Consider the following 21467-nt stretch of genomic DNA (forward strand, 5'->3'; position numbering starts at 1 on the left):
TGTCACCTTTCTTGGAGGTAACCAGGGGGTCCAGACCATCACGTGACCCTGGGGACCTCACGTTCCCAGTGCAGTGGCAGTTGGCCTGGGCCCAGGCCAGGATGCTTTGCACCGCACCCTCTCCTGGGATCAAGTTGACTTGATCATCAGGCACTTGAGGCCCTTGAGGCCTTGCTGGCGCCCACGCGCTCAGGCCTCACCCATCTTCTCCCACCCTTGCCTGGCCTTTCGCACATTTCAAGCAACTGTATTTGCCCTTATTCTTCCTGTTGCTGGGTGGTCTCTCCTCATCCTTGGGTTCCAGCTACAGCATCACTTTCCCTGGGACGCCTTCTTGGCCATGCCACTCCCTCCCCAGGCAGTTCGGTTCCCTGAACTCAGGAGCCCACAGCCCTCTGGACGGCATATTGGCGTTTTGTCCTGGATTTGTGTCTCTCCCATGGTTTGGACACAGGAGGACTCGCCCACCCTGACACCTGGCTCCACTCACGCTTCTCTTTCTGCCACAAGGGTCTGTAGACTACCCCCCCGACACACACACCATACCCTAGGGTATTTATGAGAGTCCTGCCTGCTCCGCCCTCTCCCCGACACACTCCATGGCTGCCAGTGTGTCTCTGTGTCTCCAGTGTTCAGGACAGCAGGGTCTCAGGAGGGGGCACAAAAGTTTCCAGGGAGGCTTAGGAACAGAGGGAGCCTCACCTGTCCCGGGTGCTCCAGGCGTCCTCCACTCCCCCTTAGCACCCTGCCCCACCTGCCAGCCCCAAGGCCCACCATCCCTCTCCCAGTCCGCTGCCCAAGCCACACCCCCAACATAGGTCCCCTGGGCCACACTTGGCCTCAAAGCCCTGTGTCCTTACCCCCTCCCTCCCTCCGCCCACAGCCAGCCCCCCCCCCCACTCCCTCCACCCAAGCTCTTCCCCAGAGGAAAAGTCAGTCCTCAAGGAGCTTTCCCATGACCCTCCCCTCCCCAGAACTCTCTCCCAGGACCCAGGGCGTTTCCTTCTGTGAGCTCATGACCATGAACCTGACCTGTGTCTTCACTACCAGGTGTCTTGTGGGTACCGCAGGGGGGCAGAGACCTGTGTCTGTCCCCTCCCCTAGTGTCCTTGGGGTGTCATCCCCTGCTGAGTGGGTGAAGAGACTGTGAGTGAGCTTGGCCTGAGTGAACCATGACAGTGGGACAGAGGGCCCATCAGCTACCTCTCGGCCTCGGCTTCTCCATCTTGCCCTGACCCCACCCTGCTGACCACCCAGCTTTAGGGAATTGGGGAAACATCTTGGCCCCAGAAACTGGGAGGAGTGACTCAGCTCACCTCCAAGCCCCATCTGCCTCCTCGCCCTCCCAGGCCCGCTCCCCCCAGCTCCTGGCCCAGCCTCCCTCCCTCTCCAGCCACCCACGCAGCACCTCCTCCCAGCCCCACCCTGGCGGCCCCTCCCAGGTGAGGTGGTGGAGCAGTCAGCTCCTCAGCGCCTCTGACAGCGCCTGACTCCGGGCAGGCGGCGCCCCATGGGGGCTCTGAGGCCCTGGGCCCGATATGGGCTACTGGTTGTGGGGCACCTGCTGGCCTTGGGGCTCGGGGCTGCAGTGCTCCAGGCCCTGGAGGGCCCTCCAGCACTCCGGCTCCAGGCCAACCTCAGGGCCGAGCTGGCCACCTTCCAGGCGGAGTATGGGGTCTGCCTGCCCCCCGGGGCCCTGGAAGAGCTGCTGGGTGCCGCCCTGGCCGCCCAGGCCCATGGGGTTTCCAGCCTGGGCAATGGCTCCGAGGCCAGGAACTGGGATCTGCCCTCGGCCCTGCTCTTCACCGCCAGCCTCCTCACCACCACCGGTAAGGCCACCAGGCAGCCGGGCAGGAAGGGGCTCTGGGGCCACCGCTCCCTGGGGGTCCCTGGGGGTGCAGCCCTTCCCCCAGCTCCAAAGTGCTAGACAGAGCCCAGGCTCTGTTAGGCCTGACATCACAGCTGAGGCTCCCCACACCAACACACCCCAACTGGTGCCTCCACTTCAACTGCCAGAAGGGGTGTGGCCTCCTCAGCCCCACCCCCAGCCCCCAGGAAACCTAGGAGAGGTGCCCAGAGCCCGTGGGCTGGAGGCGACAGTGGGAACACCTATAGTGGCATGGATTCTTGGATGGAGGGAAATGGAGTGAACCCAGCGAGTACAGATTAGGGCCACAAACTGGGGACAGGTGTGAGGGATGGCCTCTGGGCAGGAAGTCCCACCATGTTAACCAAGGCAGGAGGGCACGGAGATGAGACAAGAAGAAATTCCTGGCAGAGGGAGGGGCATGTGTGAAGGCTCAGAAAAATAAGGCAATGGGTCACACAGCCGTGTGGGGGGTTTCTCCTGCAAAATTTCTAGATATTTTTATTTTAATTTTTTTATTTTAAAAAATATTTTTAGGGCCGCACCTGTGGCTTATGGAGGTTCCCAAGCTAGGGGTCGAGTCGGAGCTACAGTTGCCGGCCTAGGCCACAGCCACAGCCACGCCCGATCCAAGCCACATCTGCAACCTCCACCACAGCTCATGGCAATGCCAGATCCTTAACCTGATGAGCGAGGCCAGGGATCAAACCTGCAACCTCATGGTTCCTAGTCGGATTTGTTTCCGACTGCCACAATGGGAACTCCCAAAATGTCTAAATATTTTTTAAAGTCTATTTTCCATCTTCTTTTGGAAAAATTGGGAAACTTATTTGCACTGAACTAGAATCCCTGCAAGCGAACATGCTGGCTGGAGTAGAATGGCCTGTCTTTGGAGCAGAGTAAATGCTCTCCAGCCCACCCCAGTCCCCACCACTCCCTTTTGTCTCATATCTGGCCCCTCTGGGCCTTCGAGTTTACAACCCTGGACCAACCGACCCTGTTCCCCGAGAACACTCCATTTTCTCACCTCTCCCTGCCTTTGCCTTTGCTTTTCCAGCCTTGAATACCCTCTCATGCACAGCACCTCTGTTGCAGCCTTTCATGTCAGGTGTCTTGGCTGATTTTCCTGCCTGCCTCCCTGACCAGCATAAGGCCTGGCTCCCAGGATGACTCAATCCACCTTTGGGCCATGAAACATTTCACCTGCTGGATTGGGAAGTACCAGTTGATTTTTTTTTTCTCTTGTCTTTTTGTCTTTTTAGGGCCGCACTCACTGGATATGGAGGTTCCCAGGATAGGGGTCTAATCGGAGCTGTAGCCGCCAGCCTATGGCACAGCCACAGCAACGTTGGATCTGGGCCATGTCCTACACCACAGCTCATGGCAGTGCCAGATCCTTAACCCACCGAGGGAGGCCAGGGATCGAACCTGTATCCTCATGGATGCTAGTTGGCTTCATTAACCGCTGAGCCACAACGGGAACTCGGGGAAGTAGCAGTCAAGGGCAGAGCTGAGGAATCTCTCAGGAAGCCAAGCTGCCTCTGGGGCAGGACAGCAATTCTCAGAATTGTCCCAGCCGAGAGGAGTGTCTCTTTTAATTCTTTCACTTTTCAGAAAATAAAAGAGTGGCCCATAGAGGTTAAGGGACTTGCAGAAGAGGCCCAGTGAAGGGAGGAGCAGAGCCGGAGCATGGGCCCAAACAGTTCCGACCATCTCAGCCACCAGAGGGCAACCTTCTGCCAGAGCGAGGCTGGGGAAAGTGGGCACCCAGCAGGCATGCCACTCAAATGCTGGTTATTACCTACATCTTCTACATCTTGTTTCTCTCCTCCCCAGGTTATGGCCACATGGCCCCGCTATCAGCAGGAGGAAAGGCCTTCTGTGTGCTCTACACAGCCCTGGGGTTGCCAGCCTCCTTAGCCCTTGTGGCTGCACTGCGCCGATGCCTCCTGCCTCTGCTCAGCCGCCAGGGTGCCTGGGTAGCCATCCACTGGCAGCTGACACCGGCCAGGGCTGCGCTGCTGCAGGCAGCTGGACTGGGCCTGCTAGTGGCTGGTACCTTCGTGCTGCTGCCCGCCCTGGTGCTGTGGAGTCTGCAGGGCGACTGCAGTCTACTGGAGGCCATTTACTTCTGCTTCGGCTCGCTCAGCACCATCGGCCTGGGGGATCTGCTGCCTGGCCGTGGCCGTGGCCTACATCCAGTGCTTTACCACCTTGGCCAGTTTGCACTTCTAGGTGAGTCCAGCTGCCAAGGAGCATGAGGGAGGGCAGGGAGGAGGAGGAAGAGGAGCCTGGACGACAACTCCCATAAGCCCCTGGGGGAGGCTGAGCCTCACAAGTGCTAGGACCTGCTTCAGGGCCCCAGTGTTAGAGAATCGTGAGAGTCTGTCACTTGCCGGGAGCTGCCCTAGTAACCTCTCCTCCCCAGGTTACTTGCTCCTGGGACTCCTGGCCATGCTCCTGGCTGTGGAGACATTCTCAGAGCTGCCCCAGGTCCGTGCCATGGTGAAGTTTTTTGGGTCCAGTGACCCTTTGAACGCTGAGGACGAAGCTGGCATCCTAGGCCAAGATGAACTGGCTCTGAGCACCTTGCCACCCCCGGAAGCAGCCGCAGGACAGGCCCCAGCTTGCTGATAGGTGTCAGGAGTTGAGCTCCTTTCAGGTGGAGAAGCCGGAGGAGGAAGACATCAGGAGTGGCTGGAGAAGCCTTTGGAAGTGGGAGGGGAAGTGGTAGGTGTTTCCTCAGGGAATAATGTGTTGATAAAAAATAAAATGAGCAACACGGCCGACTATGTTTTCCTCTTTTTTTTTTTTTCTTCTGCAATGAGACTTCCCTACAGCGGTCAGCAGCCCAAACCCCATCATCCTTTGAAGGCCGAGGTCCGGCCTCCGCTGGCATCGGAATTTGAAACCCTGCGCATCCCCCTTAGAGTCGCAGACAACATATGAGCCAAGGCCCCACCCCTTCCGTCTATTGAAAACCTCAGTCGTCCTAGGAAAGCTCGAGGCGCTGGCTTGGCCTTTTCTAACTTTATTGCTCGCGAGGAACCAGAAGCGAGAGCGGGGCGTGGCAGTTCGCGAGCCATCCCTCTCCCACGGGGGTGGCCGGCCGGACCCGGCCCTCGGGAAGGGCCTCCGGGGCGCGCGCCCGGCCTCCCCCAGCCCACCGCGAACACACGCACACACACTCACGCGGTCGAATAAATACGGCCCGGACGGCGCGGACGCCCCGCCGCTCGCGTCCGTCGGGGCCGGAAGGGCCGCGCTTCCCCTCCCGGCAAAGGGTGACGGCGGCCCCTACTGGCCGCGCGCGGCATCGGCGGGTCCCGTCCTCGCGCGCGCGCAGGCCCGAGGCGGCGACCCGGCGCGGCCGCGGGCCGACGGGCGCTGCGGTCCGGACGGGCCCGGAGGGGCGAGGACGGGTGGGTCCGCGCGGCCTCAGCTCAGCACGCAGCGTTCGCGCCGGCTCAGCTGCCGACTCAGCTTGCGGCGCCGCTGCTCCAGGCCGCGTTCCAGGCGCTCGTCCTCCTCCAGGGCGCTGCGAAGGAACCGGGTCAAGTCAGGCCGAGCGTCGCCGCCCCCGAGGTCCAGACCGAGCGGGTCTCCGCGTGCAGCGCTCCCAGCTCCCAGCGCACCCCGGCCCCACTCACATCCGCTCCTTCTGGTCCAGGTTTCGGACCAGCTCGTCGCGCTGGTTCACCAGCGACACCAGCTCCTCCAGCAGGAGCTGCTCCCGGTGCTGCTGCGCGGCCGTTTTCAGCCAGTCTGGGGGCAGAGGAGGCTGAGGGTCAGGGGACGCCAGCCCCCGCCCCGTCCTGGTCCCCAGTCCCTGCGGCCCAACGCACACCTTCAATGGCCAGCATGGCCCGTAGCTCCCGGCTCAGCAGCTCGAACCTCCGCTCCAAGTCCTGCTCTTCGATGCTGGGGGGTGGGGTGCCAGGTCAGGGAAAGAGGAAGGGGAGGGAGTGCCCAGGGGTCTGACCACTCCACTCCCCGGGCCCCAGCCCACCTCACGGCCAGTTCCCACAGGGGCCTGGACTGAGGGCGCAGCTACACACCAGTTCCAGCTGGGAATCATCTCTTCAACTCTTCCCCACCCGCGGGGTGTATATATACACCTCCCCGCGGCCCACCCCCTTTTTAAAAAATAAGAAACTCAGAAGGATTACTTGGATGGATATTGCTCATAAACAACAAGTATTAGACTAAAATTATTCTGCAAAAAATGACCCAAAATGCAAATGGAAAGCAAAAGCACCTTTGCCGTGCAGGACTATAAAGGCAGCGACGGCTCAGAACTGCTCTTGAGGGAGCTCCCTTCTTGGCTCAGCGGTTAACAAACCCGACTAAGATCCATAAGGATGAGGGTTTGATCCCTGGCCTCGCTCAGTGGGTTCAGGATCCGGCGTTGCCGTGAGCTGTGGTATATACGTCGCAGACGTGGCTCAGAGCTGGCGTTGCTGTGGCTGCGGTGTAGGCCCACTGCTGCAGCTCTGATTCAACCCCTTGCCTGGGAACCTCCATATGGTGCGGGCGTGGCCCTAAAAAGACAAAAAAAAAAAATTGTTTTTTGAATTGACCTCACTTGGGAAACCAACTCTGCTGTCCCCAGGCCTCAGCATCCCTTACTCTAAAGGAGAGGGGTCACACTGGGGCACTCAGCAATGACCTGGCACATTTTTCTTTGGGGCTTGGTTGTCTCCTTCATAAAAATAGTACCAATTTAAGAAGTATGTATTTTTTACAGGAAATTAGGGGAACAAAAAAATAAGACGGTTGAGCAATTTCTTTAAAAAAAAAAAAAAAAAAAAGCCCCCAAAACCAAACCAAATACTTTGTAGAAAGAAGGAAGCAGTAAACAGTTCCAGTCAAAGCAGTTAAGATTCCATCCGCTCTGCCGGCCCTGGGTGGGCAGGGGTGGGGCCTGAACCCGGAGGGACCAGCACTCACAGCAGCTGCAGCTGGTCCTGCCTCCGGATGAGCGCGTTCTTCTTGTTGACCAGTGTGAACCACTCCTGGATCAGCACCTCCTCCTGCAGCCGGTTGGCACCTGAATTGGGCCAGGACAGTCGCCAGGCCTGCCACCGTCTAGAGCAGGGCAGCTGGGGATGGGGGGGAGGGGGCTTGTTCCCTTGCAACATCCCAGAAGCCAGAGCTGTGGGCCTCCAGCAGGCTGCTTCCCTCGCTCAGGGCCTCACTGTGCCTGGCTGTAAATGGGGGTGATCGCCCCAGCCTTGTCTCCTCCCAACTCCGCTCAGGCCCAGAAAGCGCTGCAGGGTGGGCCAGGTCTGGGGGCGTGTGTTGGGGCGTGGAGTCCCGACCGTGGCCCCACCTGACTCCATGAGGCTCCTCAGCTGCGTCTCCACCTCGGCCGCTCGTCCATCTATCTGCCTCTGTTCCTGTTCCAGGGCCTGCAGCTCTGCGCACACGTACTGGCTTGTGTCCTGGAAACGTTGCTGGGTGGAAGGAGTGGGGGCAGAGGACAGGGTGGGCTCAGCCCAGGCCCCGTCTAGGAGGCCCACCCACCCAGTGGCTCCTCCCACCTCAGCCCTCCTTACCAGCCCAGCCTCCTCCCCCGGGCTTGGGGGTGGTTCCTCCGCAGCGGGAGTCCCACCTGCAGACAGAGACCAGGCTAAGGTGCTCAGCCGACCCCTGCGCCCGCCTGGAAGGTCCCCAGCTCAGGAACTGTGACAGTCACCACCCCTTCGAAACTACTCACCAGGGGGCTGCTGTGGGGCTGTGGCGGGGGCAGGGCCAGGGGCAGGGCTGGGGTCAGGGCTCACACCTTCCTGCGGAGGAAGAGGCCAGTGAGGGCTTGGAGGGGCTCCCCAAGGTCTGCCCTGGGGCCAGCCAGAGCCTCACTCACGTGGGAGGAAGGGGCCTCAGTTCCAGGCCCTGCCTGCAGCCCCAGCGGCTGCTCCAGCCCGGGTGCTCAGAACTCCACCCCTACCCCCTGGGCAAAGCGCCTCCTCCCGCAAGGCTCTGGCCTCCGCGGCTCCTGGCGCTGTGGTCCTGGGCTGGTCCACTCCCACTCGTTGAGCCTCGCAGTCCTCATTCCTGGGGCCTCACGGGGCCTTTGTGAGAGTCTGGGGTGAAAGGCTGGGACCTTTCCTTCCTCCTCCCGCCCCCTCCCCCACGGCACTCCCACAGGCCAGGGAGCTGACCTGGATGTGGCCGTGACGAGGCAGTGCCTCCATGTCCTGGCCAAAATGGGACACTGTCCCACCTTGTCAATCCCACACCTAGAGAACGCTGTGCTTTTCACATAACACTCAGAACCGAACAGGCGGCTGGACCCATCCATTACAGCCTCTCATGTGCCCTGCCCCTGGCAACCCGCAGGGGCTATCAGCCCTGGAGGCCCCCAACTTGGATCTCAGCTGATAGCCGAGCCCCTTTGGTGGCTACTGCTCTGGCCACCTTTCTAGGTCATGAGGTGGGGAGAAAGCTTTGAGCCCCCCCCCCCCACCGTCCACCCCACGGTGTACCTCGCCAAGAGGCAGCCCTGGACATCCCTGCCTCGGGTGACAGTCGCTCTGGCCTGGGCCAGTGGCAGCCTCTTCACTAGTCACCCCCTCTTTCCCTGCCTGCCGACTTTACCCTCCAGCCACAACCAAGAAGTCTTTCTAAACAGAGTCAGTCTCCCACACCCGGCCCTCGGCCCCCAGCCTCATGGCCAAGGCCTGCTGGCAGCTCCAGCCTCAACTCCCACTGCCCGGAACCCCACCCAGATGCCACCCTCTGGCCACAGTGATGGGACTTTCACTTCTCCAAACTGTTTCCTCAGCCTGTTTCCTTGGCCTCTGTCTTGGGCTGCTGGACACCAGCGCGACCTTTGTGACCCAGCTCTGCCCCGCCTCCTCCAGAGGCCCCTTCACACGGCCTTCTTCCTCCGTCCCTGGCTTTCATGCCTCCTGAAGCCTCCCCAATTCCCAGGCTGGGCAGATCCTCGCCCACCGTGGCCCCCAGGGCCTCTCGCGTCCCAGCTCCCGCCCTACCCCCAGCCTGTCACGGCTGTTGGTCATCCACGCCTCCCCCAGCAGAGGCAGCGGCTGCACACAGGCTGGGGTCCAGAAGACACACTCTGGTTCAAAGTCGTGGCTAAGACGCCTTAAGCATTTGTTCGCGTGTAGGCGCTGTGCACGAACTGACTCATCAGCTCGCCCAAGAACACCGTGAGGCGGGGATGATCACTGTCCCTGCTTTACAGACGAGGAGACAGAGACTCAGAGGTGACACTCACACAGGACCTGGCCTAGGCCTGTCTAATCCAAAGGTGACTTCCCAAGCTCGGCCACCAATTTGCTATTTGCCTCTGGGCCAGTCACGGCCACTGGGCCTGTCTGTGCCCTTGAATGTATGATGGGGAGGAATCCCAGGCCTGGGTAATCTGGGGGTTGCCGGGCTCCAGAAGGCATCTGGGGAAAAACACAGTCACCCCCGCTTTTGTCTTTTTCAGGGCTGCACTTGCGGCATCTGGAAGTTCCCAGGCTAGGGGTCGATTCGGAGCTGTAGCTGCCAGCCTACGCCACAGCCACAGCCACGCTGGATCCTTAACCCACTGAGGGAGGCCGGGGATCAAACCCACGCCCTCACGGATACTAGCCGGGTTCATTACCACTGAGCCACAACAGGAACTCCCAGTTCCTTTTTTGATAGCGCCCTGCAGGGGTGTCTCAATGCCACTTGACAAACTTTCATGTCTTTGCTTCTCCTCCTCAGGAAAAGAGTACAGAGAGCAAGTGGCTTGTCTGGGGTCACGCAGCCAGTTAATAGTCCTGGGCCCAGTAGAGGGTCCTGAGTTCAGTCTCAGGACGAATGCGACTAGCATCCACGAGGACGCAGGTTCGATCCCCGGCCTTGCTCAGTGGGTTAAGCATCTAGCGTTGCCGTGAGCTGTGTGGTGTAAGTTGCAGATGCCGCTTGGACCCCGTGGTGCTGTGGCTGTGGTGTAGGCCAGCAGCTGCAGCTCCAATTCGACCCCCTGGCCTGGGAAGCTCCATATGCCACAGGTGCAGCCCTAAAAAGATTTTTTAAAAAGAAAAAAAAAAAGGAAAAAAAAAAAGAGTTCCGTCTCAGAACCAGGGTTCCTCTATCAACTCAATCAACTCCCTTTATCTCTTTCCTCATCTCCCTTAGCCTCAACCCTCCCATGTGCAAAATGGGGTAACCGCTCCCCAGAAGGGGCACTGAACAAGTTGGTGAGGGGTTGCGGAGGGGGCAGGGCAGGCACACAGTGATTGCTCAACATGGTGGCAGAGGCAGGAGAGTGGAGAAACCCGAAACTCAGCAGCAACTAAGCTTACTTACACCAGCCCCGATGGGAATTCCAACGCCTCCTCCTGTCTGCGCCAAATTCCCCTTTCTACCCCCTCACGCGGGCCGCTCCTCCAGGAAGCCCTGCTGAGCTGCACCAGAGGCACCCTGCCTTCTCATGGCACTGCTTCAGCCTCTCGCCGGCTTCCAGATGCCGACGTCATTCTAGCCAGGACTCTGGGAGCCCCCACGGCCAGGGGCGGCCCCTGCCTCCTCCCACGGCTCACCTAAGGATGGGGGACGGGGGGGTGAAGGGGAGCCCCCTCCAGCCCCACGCGTCAAATAGCTTCTGTGGGACAACGGCTGGAGGAAGGGCCTGGCTTGGAAGGACCAGATGCTGGGACCTGGGCCCAGAAGGACAGAGTCTCCCCTTTTAAACTGTAAAGAGCTCTTGACACACATTAAGGGGGCTTTGGCCGGAGGCCAAAAGACAGGTTGAGGACAGCTGTCTATCACGGCCTCTGTGGGTGCCTCTGATGGCCTCCTCACTCATGGGCTTAGGGCTGTGCCTCCAACCCTGCACTGCAGGCTCCTGCTCGCCAGGCCAGCCTCACCACCGCCTGCGGCCCTTAAGGGAGATGACGGGCTCACCTAAGGGTCTCTCTAACAGAGATGACAGTCTCCCTAACGGAGACCTGAGCTGTCCTGCTGCCATGGTTTTGCTTGTGAGGCCCCCCTCTTGAGAACCACCCGCTCTGATTCTTCACCTGGGAAAAGCTGCCCATCTTATTGGCCTGGAGCAAATGGCTGCTTCCTCCAAAAGCCTTTACCAGTTTATTCCTTCCTTTCCTTAGAACTCAGGGCCATCCCAGAGCTGCTGAAGGCCTGGAGCAGCCTAACAGACTGCCTGCTGTCTAGGACGGTGCAGCTGGAAAGCCCACGGCTGGACTTCAGTGGCTGCGAGTCCTTGAGTAAACCCCTGCCCATTCTGGGACCATCTCCCCTTCGGTGCAGTAACCATGAGACACCTAGGAGACTGACCTGACACCTGCAAGGGACAGGGGTACATGGGCACCCAGCAGGGTTTCCCATCTCCAACTTTCCATTATCAGGGAAGAGAGGAAACTGGTCTCCAGCATCTGGAGTTAAAGGTCCAAGTCAGAGACTCTTGGGGGTTGGGAGACCCTAGGGAGCTCCCTGGAGTATAGAAACCCTGCTCCCAGCTGACAGGGAAGTGGTGGCGTCTGGGCCACCTGCAGGGAAAGAAATGCCCCAACCCGCTCTACAGGGCAAAAGAGCCCTGCCTCCAAGACTGTCTACACAGTGCCTTCTGGGAACTTCCTATTCCAGCCTGTGATTCCCCTAACTGGGTATCAAGTGTTAAAAAGCCCTAAAAGAATCTCCTGTGGCGCAGCAGGTTAAGTAAGGATCCAGCAGCGCTGTCACTGCAGCGGCTTTGGGTCATTGCATTGGCGCAGGTTCGATCCCCGGCGCTGGTGGGTCTGGGCACACCGGCGCCCCTGAGGAGGAGCACCGAATCCCCCAGGGGTCCGCCGCCCCGCTCTCTACCAGCCCTGGCGCGGGGGTGGGGGGGTGGGGAGGATGCCTGGGGACCTGCCCCTGCTCCGCCGGCTCCCCTGACCCCTACGCAGCGGAGGGCACTCACCGCTGCCGCTCCGGCCGCTCCTCCTGCTCCCGAGTCCGTCTCGTCCACCGAGAAGGAGCTGCTGTTCCGCAGCCGCGAGCGCCTCTTCTTCAGCAGGTCAGCGTCGCGCACGTGGGAGAAGGAGCCGTGCGCCGCGGGGCGGGGGCACCGGCCCGGCCTCCGCGTTGACCGACGACCGCCGCAGCCTGACGCCGCCCGCGGCGCCCGGCGCCCCAACTCCGTTCACCAGCCCCTCTGCCGGGGGCTCGGACGCCCGGGCTCCGGGGCCGTCGGCGGGGGCCTCCGCGGAGCGCGCCTCCTGGGCAGCCTCGGCCCCACGGTCCTTGGAGGCCGCCTCCGGGGCCGCCCGGTCCGCGCGGGTCGCGGCCTCCTGGAGCTCCTGGTGGCAGCCTTCAGGCCCTGTGCCTCGTCGCAGCTCCGTCTGCGCCAGGGATCGCCCGCCGTATCCAGCTCGTCGGGCGGGCTCGGCTGGGCGCTGGCCACTCGTAGGAGGTGCCGGGCGCGTCCCCCCCCAGCCTCGCTCTCCAGCTGCACCAGCTGCAGCTCCTGCCCCGTGCAGAAGGCGCGGATCTGGCACAGGTACGTCATGACGATGAGCTTGTCCGGCACCGCCAGCAGCACCATGTCCGCGGGCTCCAGCAGCCGCGACACGCCGAGGGCCGCGAAGCCATCGAAGGCCTAGGAACGGTGCGTTCGGCTCAGCGGCGGCGGCGGTGGCGGGCGTTACCCAGCGACGCCACAGCCCCGCCTCGCCCGGGACCACCGAGGAGGAGGTCCCCGCGACTGGCGTGCCAGGGTTTGCCAACAGCGCCTTCACCCTCGTGTTGGGGGAAATCTAGCAACAGGGCCCTCCCTCGCGTGTTACCCAGCAACTGGAAAAACCATCTGGTGGAAATATGCTTTTTAAAAAATGCTAAAGCGATTTAAAGACCCAAAGGGTAATAAGTGGCAGAACTCCCAAAAGCCACGGCTGGGGCTCTGAAGCCCACAGATTCCTCTCCGACACACAGACCCACGACCTGAAATCTCCCACTCAGGCCTGACTCTAGGCCTCCTTTCCCTCCAGGTACCGCTCCCTCCCCCATCTCACCTGCTTGTTGTTCTGTTTCACGTTTAGTGGATCAAGGGAGGCAAAGTCGCTGCAGAGAGAGCACAGGTCAGAGGCTGGATCCACACAGGCCTTCCCTCTTGGTAGCCACCCCCCCCCCATTCCCACCCCCTCTGGCAGCTCACATCTTGTCTGGGTAGAATCGGTGCAGGATGGCGCAGAAGGCCAAGCCATTGCGCCAGGATGTAGTGAAGTTGGTGATTCGAACACCACGGTAGCCGGCAGTGACTTCCTGGCACCACTCCAGCAGGGACTGGCTGAAGCTGACCTGGGCAGGTGGTGCCTGGGGACACAGGGATGAGCTTAGGGAATGTGGACATGAGATCTGCGGCCTCTGCCCCTTAGGCACAAACACCTCCAGCTCTGGGTTTGCAGGAGTCATTACAGACCACTAACCAGGACCTGAAGGTCAGGCAAAAGGGTTTCCAGCTCCAGGGTTAGCTATCAAGGTCACTTAGAAGGTCCCCTCCCCACCCGGGCAAGATCAGAGGTCACCAGCAGCCACATCTCCAGAAAATCAGCTTTAAGGGTGTCCCGCTCCATGCAGCCCAGGGAAGACAAGGTCAGGGAGCCAGGGCATCCTGAGAGAGGAGGGGGTGGGGGGCTCCTTGAAGCTGAGCCCCTGTCCCGTCCCACCCCAGCCGGCCAGGTGGGTCCATGCAGAGCCGCCGTTCGCTCAGCCCAGGTTAGTGGGAAGCAACAGACTGGGCCCTCGGCGGCCCCCATCCCTACCTGGCTGCCCGGCAGCCTCCTGTCCTCTTCAGGTTCCTCTGGGGAAGAGGCCCCCGAGGGGCTGGGCACCCCAGCCCCTGCCCCACTGGCCACCTGCACCTCAATCAGGCTGGCCTCTGGGAGGTTTCCCTCAGCTTCTTTTCCCTTCTCGGTTCCTGAGACCCCAGCCTCTGCTTCCTGGGCCTCAAAAATACCAGATTGGTTCTCTGAAACCCCTGGAACCTTCCTCTCTGCCTCCTTGGCCCCCCAAACCTCAGGCATGGCCTCTGAAACCCCCCAAAACCCACCCTCTGCTTCCTGGCCCCTCAAAAATGTAGTCTCTGCCTCTGCTCTCTGGGACCCTAAAACTTTATGCTTTATGACTGGGACCCTTAAACCCTCATATTTGAGGGTCCCCCAGAGTCCCGACTCTGCCTCCTGGACCCCAGAAGTCCTAGCTTTTGCCTTCTCAGCCTCTAAAACTGCAGTTTCTGTCTGTTGAGTCCCCAGTCCCTCAGCCTCTGCCATTCCAAGTCCTGGCCCTGAGAACCCTGAATCTCCCACTTCTGTCTCCTGAGCCCCTTCTGCCTCAGCCTCTATCCCTGGGGCCACCGAACCCCCAGCTACCATCTCCTGGGGCCCCAATGTCTCAGCCTCTATTCCTGGGACCCCTGAACCCCCAGCTACCATCTTCCAGGGCCCCAATGCCTCAGCTTCTGCTTCCTCAGCCTCTATCCCTGGGGCTTCCGAACCCCCAGCTACCATCTCCTGGAGCCCCAATATCTCAGCATCTATCCCTGGGACCCGTGAACCCCCAGCTTCCATCTCCTGGGGCCCCAATATCTCAGGTTCTATCCCTGGGACCCCTGAACCCCCAGCTACCATCTCCTGGAGCCCCAATATCTCAGGTTCTATCCCTGGGACCCCTGAACCCCCAGCCACCATCTCCTGGGGCCCCAATGTCTCAGCCTCTATCCCTGGGGCCCCCAAACCCCCAGCTACCATCTCCTGGGGCCCCACTGTCTCAGCTTCGGCTGCCTCAGCCTCCATCCCTGGGACCCCTGAAGCCCCAGCTACCATCCCCTGGGGCCCCAGTGTCTCTGCCTCTATCCCTGGGACCCGCTGAAGCCCCTATCTCTGTCTCCTGAGTCCCCAACGTCTCAGTGCCTGCTGTGTCAGTCTCAAACCCTAAGACCTCAGAACCCCCTACCTCTGTTTCCTGGGTCCCTCTTACCTCAGATTTTATCTCTGAGATCCCTGAATGCCCCAGCTCTTTCTCCTGAGTCCCCAGTACCTCTGCCTCTGCACCCCTAGCTTCTATCTCTGGCACCCTGGAACCTGGCACCTCTGTCCCCTGGGCCCCCAATATGTCAGACTCCACTGTCTCGGCTTCTATCTTCAGTCCTGCTGAGCCCCCAGATTTCTCCTGGGGCCCTAATAGCTCAGTTTCTGACATCCAAGTCTTTGTCTCCAAAACTCCTGAACCCCCAGCCTCTGTTTTCCGGTTCCCTAGTTCCTCAGACTCTGCCACGTCAGCAGTCTCCGACTCCTGGGCCCCTAGTATCTCCACTTGTGCTGTCTCAGTCTCTGTCTCTGGGAACCCTGACCCCCCTACCTCTGTCTCCTGGGTCCCCAATAATTCTGACTCTTCCACCCCTGCCTCTGTTCCCAGGACCCTCGAATCCCCAGTTTCCACCTCCCAGACCCTCAGACCCCTGGACATTGCCCCCTGGTCGGCTACTGGTGGTGCCTCCTGGCACCTGCTCACCTGGGGCCCTGCGCTTGCTGCTCCAGCAGAGGGGCCCTCCTCCAGGCCTGTCCCCCCAACACCAGGGGCTCTGCCCCACACCTCTGCACCCTCTCTCTCCTGGCGTGCAGCAGCACTGGCCCCCTTGAGGTCATCGAGGTGCCTGGAAGGCCCTGCAGGCTCTGCTGGGGGTGGGCCCAGGACTTGGGGAGCCTCATCCCTGGTCCTGACTGCTGTTCTCCCCTGAGAGCCTCGTGGAGGAGCCTCAGGAGTCGCCTTGAATCTTGCCTCTGATGTCACCCCTGTAGCCTCTGCTCCCTTAGTGTCCACATGTCTCACCTTTGACTTCTGCTCAGCAGCCACCAGACCAATTTCTACACTCTCTTCACCCTTCCCAGCTCTGACCTCTGACCTCGGACTGCTCACCTCTCTGACTCCTGATTCATGCTCAGTGTCCACCCCACTAGTTTCTGGCATGTCCCCAAGACCCCCCTCCTCAGCCTTGGGTTTCTGCCCTTCCAAAGAGTTGCTGGAGTCTCTGTCCTCAATGCCTGGGCCCAGCTCAGCTCCCTGGGCCTCTGTCCCCTCCTGAGGGCTGGCCCAGGCCTGAGTCTCCACAGCAGAATCCACTCCTGCTGAGGGAGTCCCTGAGGCCTTGGGGGCCTCCTTCTCCCCTTGGTGGACTGGGGGCCAGGGGACATCAGAGCCTCTCCGGAGCCGAGGGGCCGGGGTGGGGGCCACATCCTGGCCTGGATGTCTTGAGGACCTGGAGAGAGAGAAGGAGGGTGCATTGCAGGGGCCCATTTTGTTCCCCACGCTCAGCCCCTGCCCCCCAACCTTTCAGATTGCTGAGACTCTGGAAGAGCGGGTTGGCGAGGGGAGTGCAGCTTCTTAAGAGCAGATGGGGGGAGGTCCCTGGTGGCTCAGCAGGTTAAGGACCCAGCATTGTCAGTGCTGTGACTCTGGTTGCTGCTGCAGTGCAGGTTCGATCCCTGGCCCAGGAATTTCCACATGCCACGAGTGTGGTCAAAAAAAAAAAAGGAAAAGGAAAAAAAACAAGAATAGACAGGATGGGGGTAGGCTGGCTCCAAAACTCACCTCGTCTCCGGCGGGGTTCCGGGGGGCCTTGGGGCCTTGGGCCCCACCTGGCCCCCGGCTACAGTAGCCGCTTCTGACCCCTGGCCCCTGGGGGACCTGACTGGGGGCGCAGGTGCACTCACAGGGGCCAGGCTGGTATCCTCAACACTAGAAGGGCTGGCAGCTAGGGGAAGGAAGGGAGCAGGTGCTGAGGCCCCGGGCCCTTTGTCTGGAAGTCCAGTCCCCCCACAACCCCTGCCTGGGCCTCACCTGCCTGCTGGGGCTGAACTCGGCCCTCCTCCTCCTCCTCACAAAGTGTCTTCAGCTCCCGAGAGGTATCTGGGGGTGGGGGTTTGGGGGGGCAGGGTCAGCTCAGGGAAGGGTCCTGCAGGTACAACCCCCTCCCCCAGCTAGAATGCTGGGCCTACCTGGAGACCTCAGGGCACCGCCCTGGCCTAGGAGAAGAGACAGTCCGTAGAGACAGGCCCACAGACGCAGAGAAAAGACAGGACAGACGAGGACAGAAAAAGCCTTAACAAGCAAAAAGGAGGGACCAGGCTGGATGGTGATGGGGGCAAGCCTGGACTGCAGCCCCTCGGCTTCCGGCGGAGCTGTGTCCTGGCGGGAACAGACCAGGGCAGGCACACACTCGGGGTGAGGAGAGGGCCAGAGATGCGGGAAGGCCCTGGGAACCCATCCTATAGGCTACGGCCCCAGGCCTCCATGGGCCCACTGGCCCATTTCGGACAATCAAGATGGGTCGGCCTGGCAATAGGGAGCTCCAGGCACTGGGCGTGCACAAGCTGGCCCTGCCCCAACACAGCAACTGGATTTTGGCCCGGGCGATCCCCCACCCTCCCAGGGCGGGGGTGATCTCCATCCACAGCTGTGAGCCCACCTGGCTGGGAGACACGAGCTCGCGCCTCCGGGGCCCCTGGACCATTAGCCTCCTCCTCATCACTCTCGGCAAAGTCATCCAAGTTGCCCACGTCACTAGGTTTCATGCTCATGAGGCTTGCAAGGCTCTGCATATCATCGTCCCTGGGGGTCAGAGGTCAGGGGTGAGGGCTAGGGGCCAGAGGTCACACACTAGGACCAAGAAGGGCAGTTGGGCACTCACGTGGCTCGGCCTTCCCGCAGCAGCACCCCCGAGAGAGTGAGGCTCAGCTCGGCCTGCACCACCTTCACCGACTTGGGCTTCAGCCGCAGCCGCAGCGGGACTTGGGCAGGCACAGGCCCCGCGTGGCGGGCCAGGTCCACCTCAGCAGTGGCCAGCACCTTCCGCTGCCCCTTGGACTCCTGGGGGCCGGGGGAAGGAGTATCAGTGCTGCCCCGGAATCCCCGAGACCCCAAGCCCCTGCCCGCCCTGGCCACTCACGTTCTCGATAACAAACGTCCACTCTTTGGCCTCATACTGGTCCACGTGGGGGTCCTGGGAAAAGGGGGCGTTGGTGAGTAGAGGAGCGGCTGTGGGGGCAGGGTAGGGAGAAGAGCCTGTGCTGGCTCAGGAGGTGTTCTGGGGGGGCCTTCACACTTGTTGAGCCCCCTGCCAGGTATGCTCCCCAGCTTCTCCTGACCCAGCTCTCTTTCACGGGCTGGTAAATGCTACCCTACCTCCTCCAGGGAGACCTCCAGGGCCTCTCGCGCGGAGTACGCCCCCTGCGGTGCCTCTTGGTCTTACTCCCTGTTCTTTGCTATTTGGAAGGATGACCCACCAAGGGTCTCCTGTGGCTGCCCCGGGGTTGCCATCACTGTCCCCATCTCGGCGGGAGGGCTGGAGACTCACCCTGTATAGGGTCACAGAGATGTCCACGTTCTCAGGTACCATCCACACCACGGTGCCCCGGTACGGGTTCTGGATGCCTGGCTGCCAGCTGTGGGCCTACGAGGAGCAGTCTGAGTCCTCCCCCCAATCTTTACTTCCCCCCTCACCCCTTGCCTTTAGCTCCAGCCTTGGCCCCATCTTCCTCTTCCTTCTGTGGATTCTGATCCGAACCCGAACCTGACTCCACTCCCCCATCAGCCCTCACCCACTTATCTCTCCCGCCCATTGGCCCCAGCCCCGACCTGGACCCTCGCTGGCATCCTCCCCCACCTTGGAGCAGATGCGTCGGTTCCGCCGGGTCCACACCACCACCAGCTTGTCTGGTTGCCTAGGAGGCAGGGTCGGGGGAGGGGGGGAGGGGGCTATTCAGTCAGGCCCACCCAGTCTCTCCATCTCTTCCAGAGTCTTCCTTTTGCCCACATCCCCCACCCCTCAGAAAGGGCCTGACGGTCCCTTATCTGGGGCCACAGGGAGCAGGGTGGGGCTGCCGAGGCAGGGTGAGGCTTGGGCCAGAAGGGCAAAGGCTCGTGGGTTGACAGGGGTCAAAAAGGAACTAGGCACAGGGAGAGACGGAGACAGAAGCCCAACAAGGCCCCTGCAAGAAACAGACTCAGACACAGAAAGGGGGGGTTGTGGTAAAAGAAGTCCATTCACTCACAGATATCTGCAGACTGCCTACTAGAACCCCAGCCCAGCCTAGGGGCACAGCAGAGCAAAGGAGAGGCACCATCCTTCTAGGGCAGGGAATGGGCCATGTGAAGGTCTGGAGAAGGAAGGTTCCAGGCAGAGGGGATGGCAGGTGCCAGGGTCTGGAGATGAGGGTAGGTGTAAGGCCGGGTGGGGGGGCAGAGGCTAGAAAGTAGTCAAAGAGGCATAGGGTCACCTTGTCATTAGATACCCTGCCAGGATCTTCCAGCCCAGCCTTTTGCTTTGCAGGGCTCCTGGTTCCCACAGGGGGCACCAGGCAAGACTTCCGGAAGGTGACATCTAAGCTGAACATCAATGCCAAGGCCAGACTCAGAAGAGAGGCAAAGAGACGTGGGGAGACAGAGACAAAGCAAGGGGAGAGAGTCGCGTATGCAGGGCCGAGTTCCAGACACGCGGCTGGGCCTGGAAGGGAGAGGGTCCCTTTGGGTTAGCGGGGCTGGCTGCTGCCTAGGAGGCTGGGGGTGGTTGTGGGATTGTCAAGCCAATGGCTACACAAGAGCCCTCCTTGCCTGTATCCAGTCCCACGCCAGCACACTCAGGTTCACCCTGCTCACTGCCCCTCTGGAGGCTGAGCTGAGATAAATGACTCTCCTGTCAATCCCTGAGGATGCGAGACCCAGAGGGGTCAGGGGCCAGGGGAGGGCACACGGCTGAGCCTAGAGCCCTCCAGCCTGGAGCCAAGTGCCCCTCTTGGCCCCCAAAGTGCAGGCGACGTCTGAGTAAGGGCAGCCAGGGGGCTTCCCAGAAAGGGGAAGCAGAGAGTGGGAGCCGAGGGTGGGCGGGGCCTGGCTGGGCAGCCTGACTCAGGCTGGGCACACCCTCCTGGGGAGCTGCGACCTGAGCCAGGGCAGTTTCCTAGCCTGGGCTGCCGGCAAAAAAGCCCAGGAGGTTCTGCCCATCCCCTCTGACTCAGACACGCTGACACTGCCCAAACCCTCAGCCGGCTCTCCAGGACCATGCCCAGGGTCCCCCTGGCCTCATCAAGAATGCTGGGGCACAGGGCAGAAGCCATCGGCCAGAGTTCAAATCCCAGCCCTATGCCATGTTATTCCAGCCGGCCTCTCTCCTTTCTAGGCCTTGCCGAATGGTATGAACCACCCTCAGGCCTAGTCAAGACCAGGGATGTGACAGCTGCCCAAGGGACCTCAGGCCTCCTGCTCCCTCCCCTCCCCTTAGACCCCCTGGTCCCTTCCTGTCCTTCCTCTTGGGAGCCTAAATTTAGCCCCGCTTGGCCCTGCGCGGGTGAGGCCCCCACAGCTGTGCCCTAATCCAGCCAAGGGAAGCTGACACCAGCAAGCACGTATATTTAGGGTGTGACGCAGGGGCCTGGGCAGCTGCGGGTGGGGGCATGGGAGATGCCCCTGGGCCCCGTGGCAGCCCGGGAAGGTCCTGCTGCCCCTCGCATATCTCCCCTCACCCCACCACCTGGCCTTCCCCAGGCTCTCTGCTCCCCGACCCACAACCTCCCAGGCCCTCAGGCCCCTTTAAGCTGCTCCCCGCCTTCCTCCCTCCCCATCCTTCCCAGCGCTCAGTTTCCCCTTTTAAGGATATTGTGGAGACAGAGCCAGCCTCCCAGCGCCCACTGTGGCTCCAGGGGCGGGTGGTTCCTCTGGTTCAACAAATGGGCAGGGGGAGAGGGGGCGACATCCTCGTCCTGAGCTGGTCTAAGGTCCCTGGAGTTTTCTGTCCCGGCCCCTCCACCCGCAGGCCTCAAAACTTACTCCCTTGTCGGATGCCACCCTGAACCATCCCTCTGGCCGAAAACGTGAGGCCTCCCTTCCCCCAGCCGTGAGCGCGGCTGAGGGAAGTGTGGGCGCAGACAGGTTCTCAGGCCTCCACTCCCAAGGCTGCCCACACCCCCCAACACTGGGGAGCCGGAGGCTGCAAGGGCACCGCTCAGTGCTGGGGCACCAGGGCCCAGGCTGGGGGTCGGGGGCCTCTCTGGCCCCTGGGCTGGGGGCAGGGTTCTCCGAGAGGCGGATGGGGTCCCTGGCGGACTGGGGGGTCCCCCAGGCCTCCCTCCCACTCACCATTTCTTGGTGCACTCCACCACCAGCTCGTGGTAACAGGCCACAAACTGGAACTTGGCGGCCCGCTTGCCCACGCGCTGCAAGCGCTTCCACACGGAGGTCATGGCCCCGCCGCCCCCGCCGCCCGCTCCTCAGACCCCGGGCTCCCGCCGGCCCGCGACCGCTGGCCCGGCCCAGGTCCCCATGGCCTCCCGGGCTCCCGTCGGCGCCGCCCGCCCCGTCTGTGGGGACGGATCGGAGGCGCGGGCCGGGGGCCGCTCTCCCTGCCGCCGCCGGTGCCCGCCGGGGGGTCTGGCTGCGTCAGCGGGGTCGTCTGGGGCGCGTCGGGTCGCTGGAGCGCAGAGCGGCGAGCGCGCCGTTTCCTGGAGCCGCACCCCCGTCGGAAGGCCAGGCGGGCGGGGCTCCGGGGGGGGCGGGCGCGGGGGGCGGGGCGGCCCGGCTTCCGGGGCCTCGCGCGGCGGGCGCGTGGGGG

At 61.7% G+C, this 21467-nt stretch overlaps 2 protein-coding genes across 2 annotated transcripts; one reads left to right on the plus strand and one right to left on the minus strand.

The window, feature by feature from the left end:
- The first annotated feature begins 121 nt into the window (after positions 1-121).
- On the plus strand, positions 122-4654 carry KCNK7 (potassium two pore domain channel subfamily K member 7). The gene is made up of 3 exons (XM_047775281.1): positions 122-1829; positions 3704-4102; positions 4296-4654. Exons 1-3 carry the CDS (start codon positions 1511-1513, stop codon positions 4499-4501), a joined length of 924 nt encoding a protein of 307 aa, XP_047631237.1. The 5' UTR covers positions 122-1510; the 3' UTR covers positions 4502-4654.
- A 228-nt stretch (positions 4655-4882) lies between these two features.
- On the minus strand, positions 4883-21371 carry EHBP1L1 (EH domain binding protein 1 like 1). Its single transcript, XM_047775284.1, is given in 22 exon segments — positions 4883-5405; positions 5518-5632; positions 5715-5788; positions 6818-6917; positions 7200-7323; positions 7426-7481; positions 7587-7656; positions 11790-11921; positions 11923-12201; positions 12204-12467; positions 12880-12928; positions 13023-13180; positions 13630-14264; positions 14776-16121; positions 16454-16616; positions 16703-16771; positions 17331-17473; positions 17553-17731; positions 17811-17864; positions 18219-18314; positions 18528-18585; positions 20996-21371. Coding segments are annotated over 22 exon segments (4368 nt in total). The 5' UTR covers positions 21100-21371; the 3' UTR covers positions 4883-5305.
- Between the last annotated feature and the right edge of the window lie 96 nt (positions 21372-21467).

Source organism: Phacochoerus africanus, chromosome 4, assembly GCF_016906955.1.
Source record: "Phacochoerus africanus isolate WHEZ1 chromosome 4, ROS_Pafr_v1, whole genome shotgun sequence".
Taxonomy (NCBI): domain Eukaryota; kingdom Metazoa; phylum Chordata; class Mammalia; order Artiodactyla; family Suidae; genus Phacochoerus; species Phacochoerus africanus.

Excerpts from the sequence above, each read along its gene's own strand:
- KCNK7 (XM_047775281.1), top strand. The coding sequence starts at position 1,511 with ATGGGGGCTCTGAGGCCCTGGGCCCGATATGGGCTACTGGTTGTGGGG. Across the intron at positions 1,830-3,703 it reads CAGCCTCCTCACCACCACCG|GTTATGGCCACATGGCCCCG; the intron begins GTAAGGCCACCA and ends TCTCCTCCCCAG. Across the intron at positions 4,103-4,295 it reads TGGCCAGTTTGCACTTCTAG|GTTACTTGCTCCTGGGACTC; the intron begins GTGAGTCCAGCT and ends TCTCCTCCCCAG.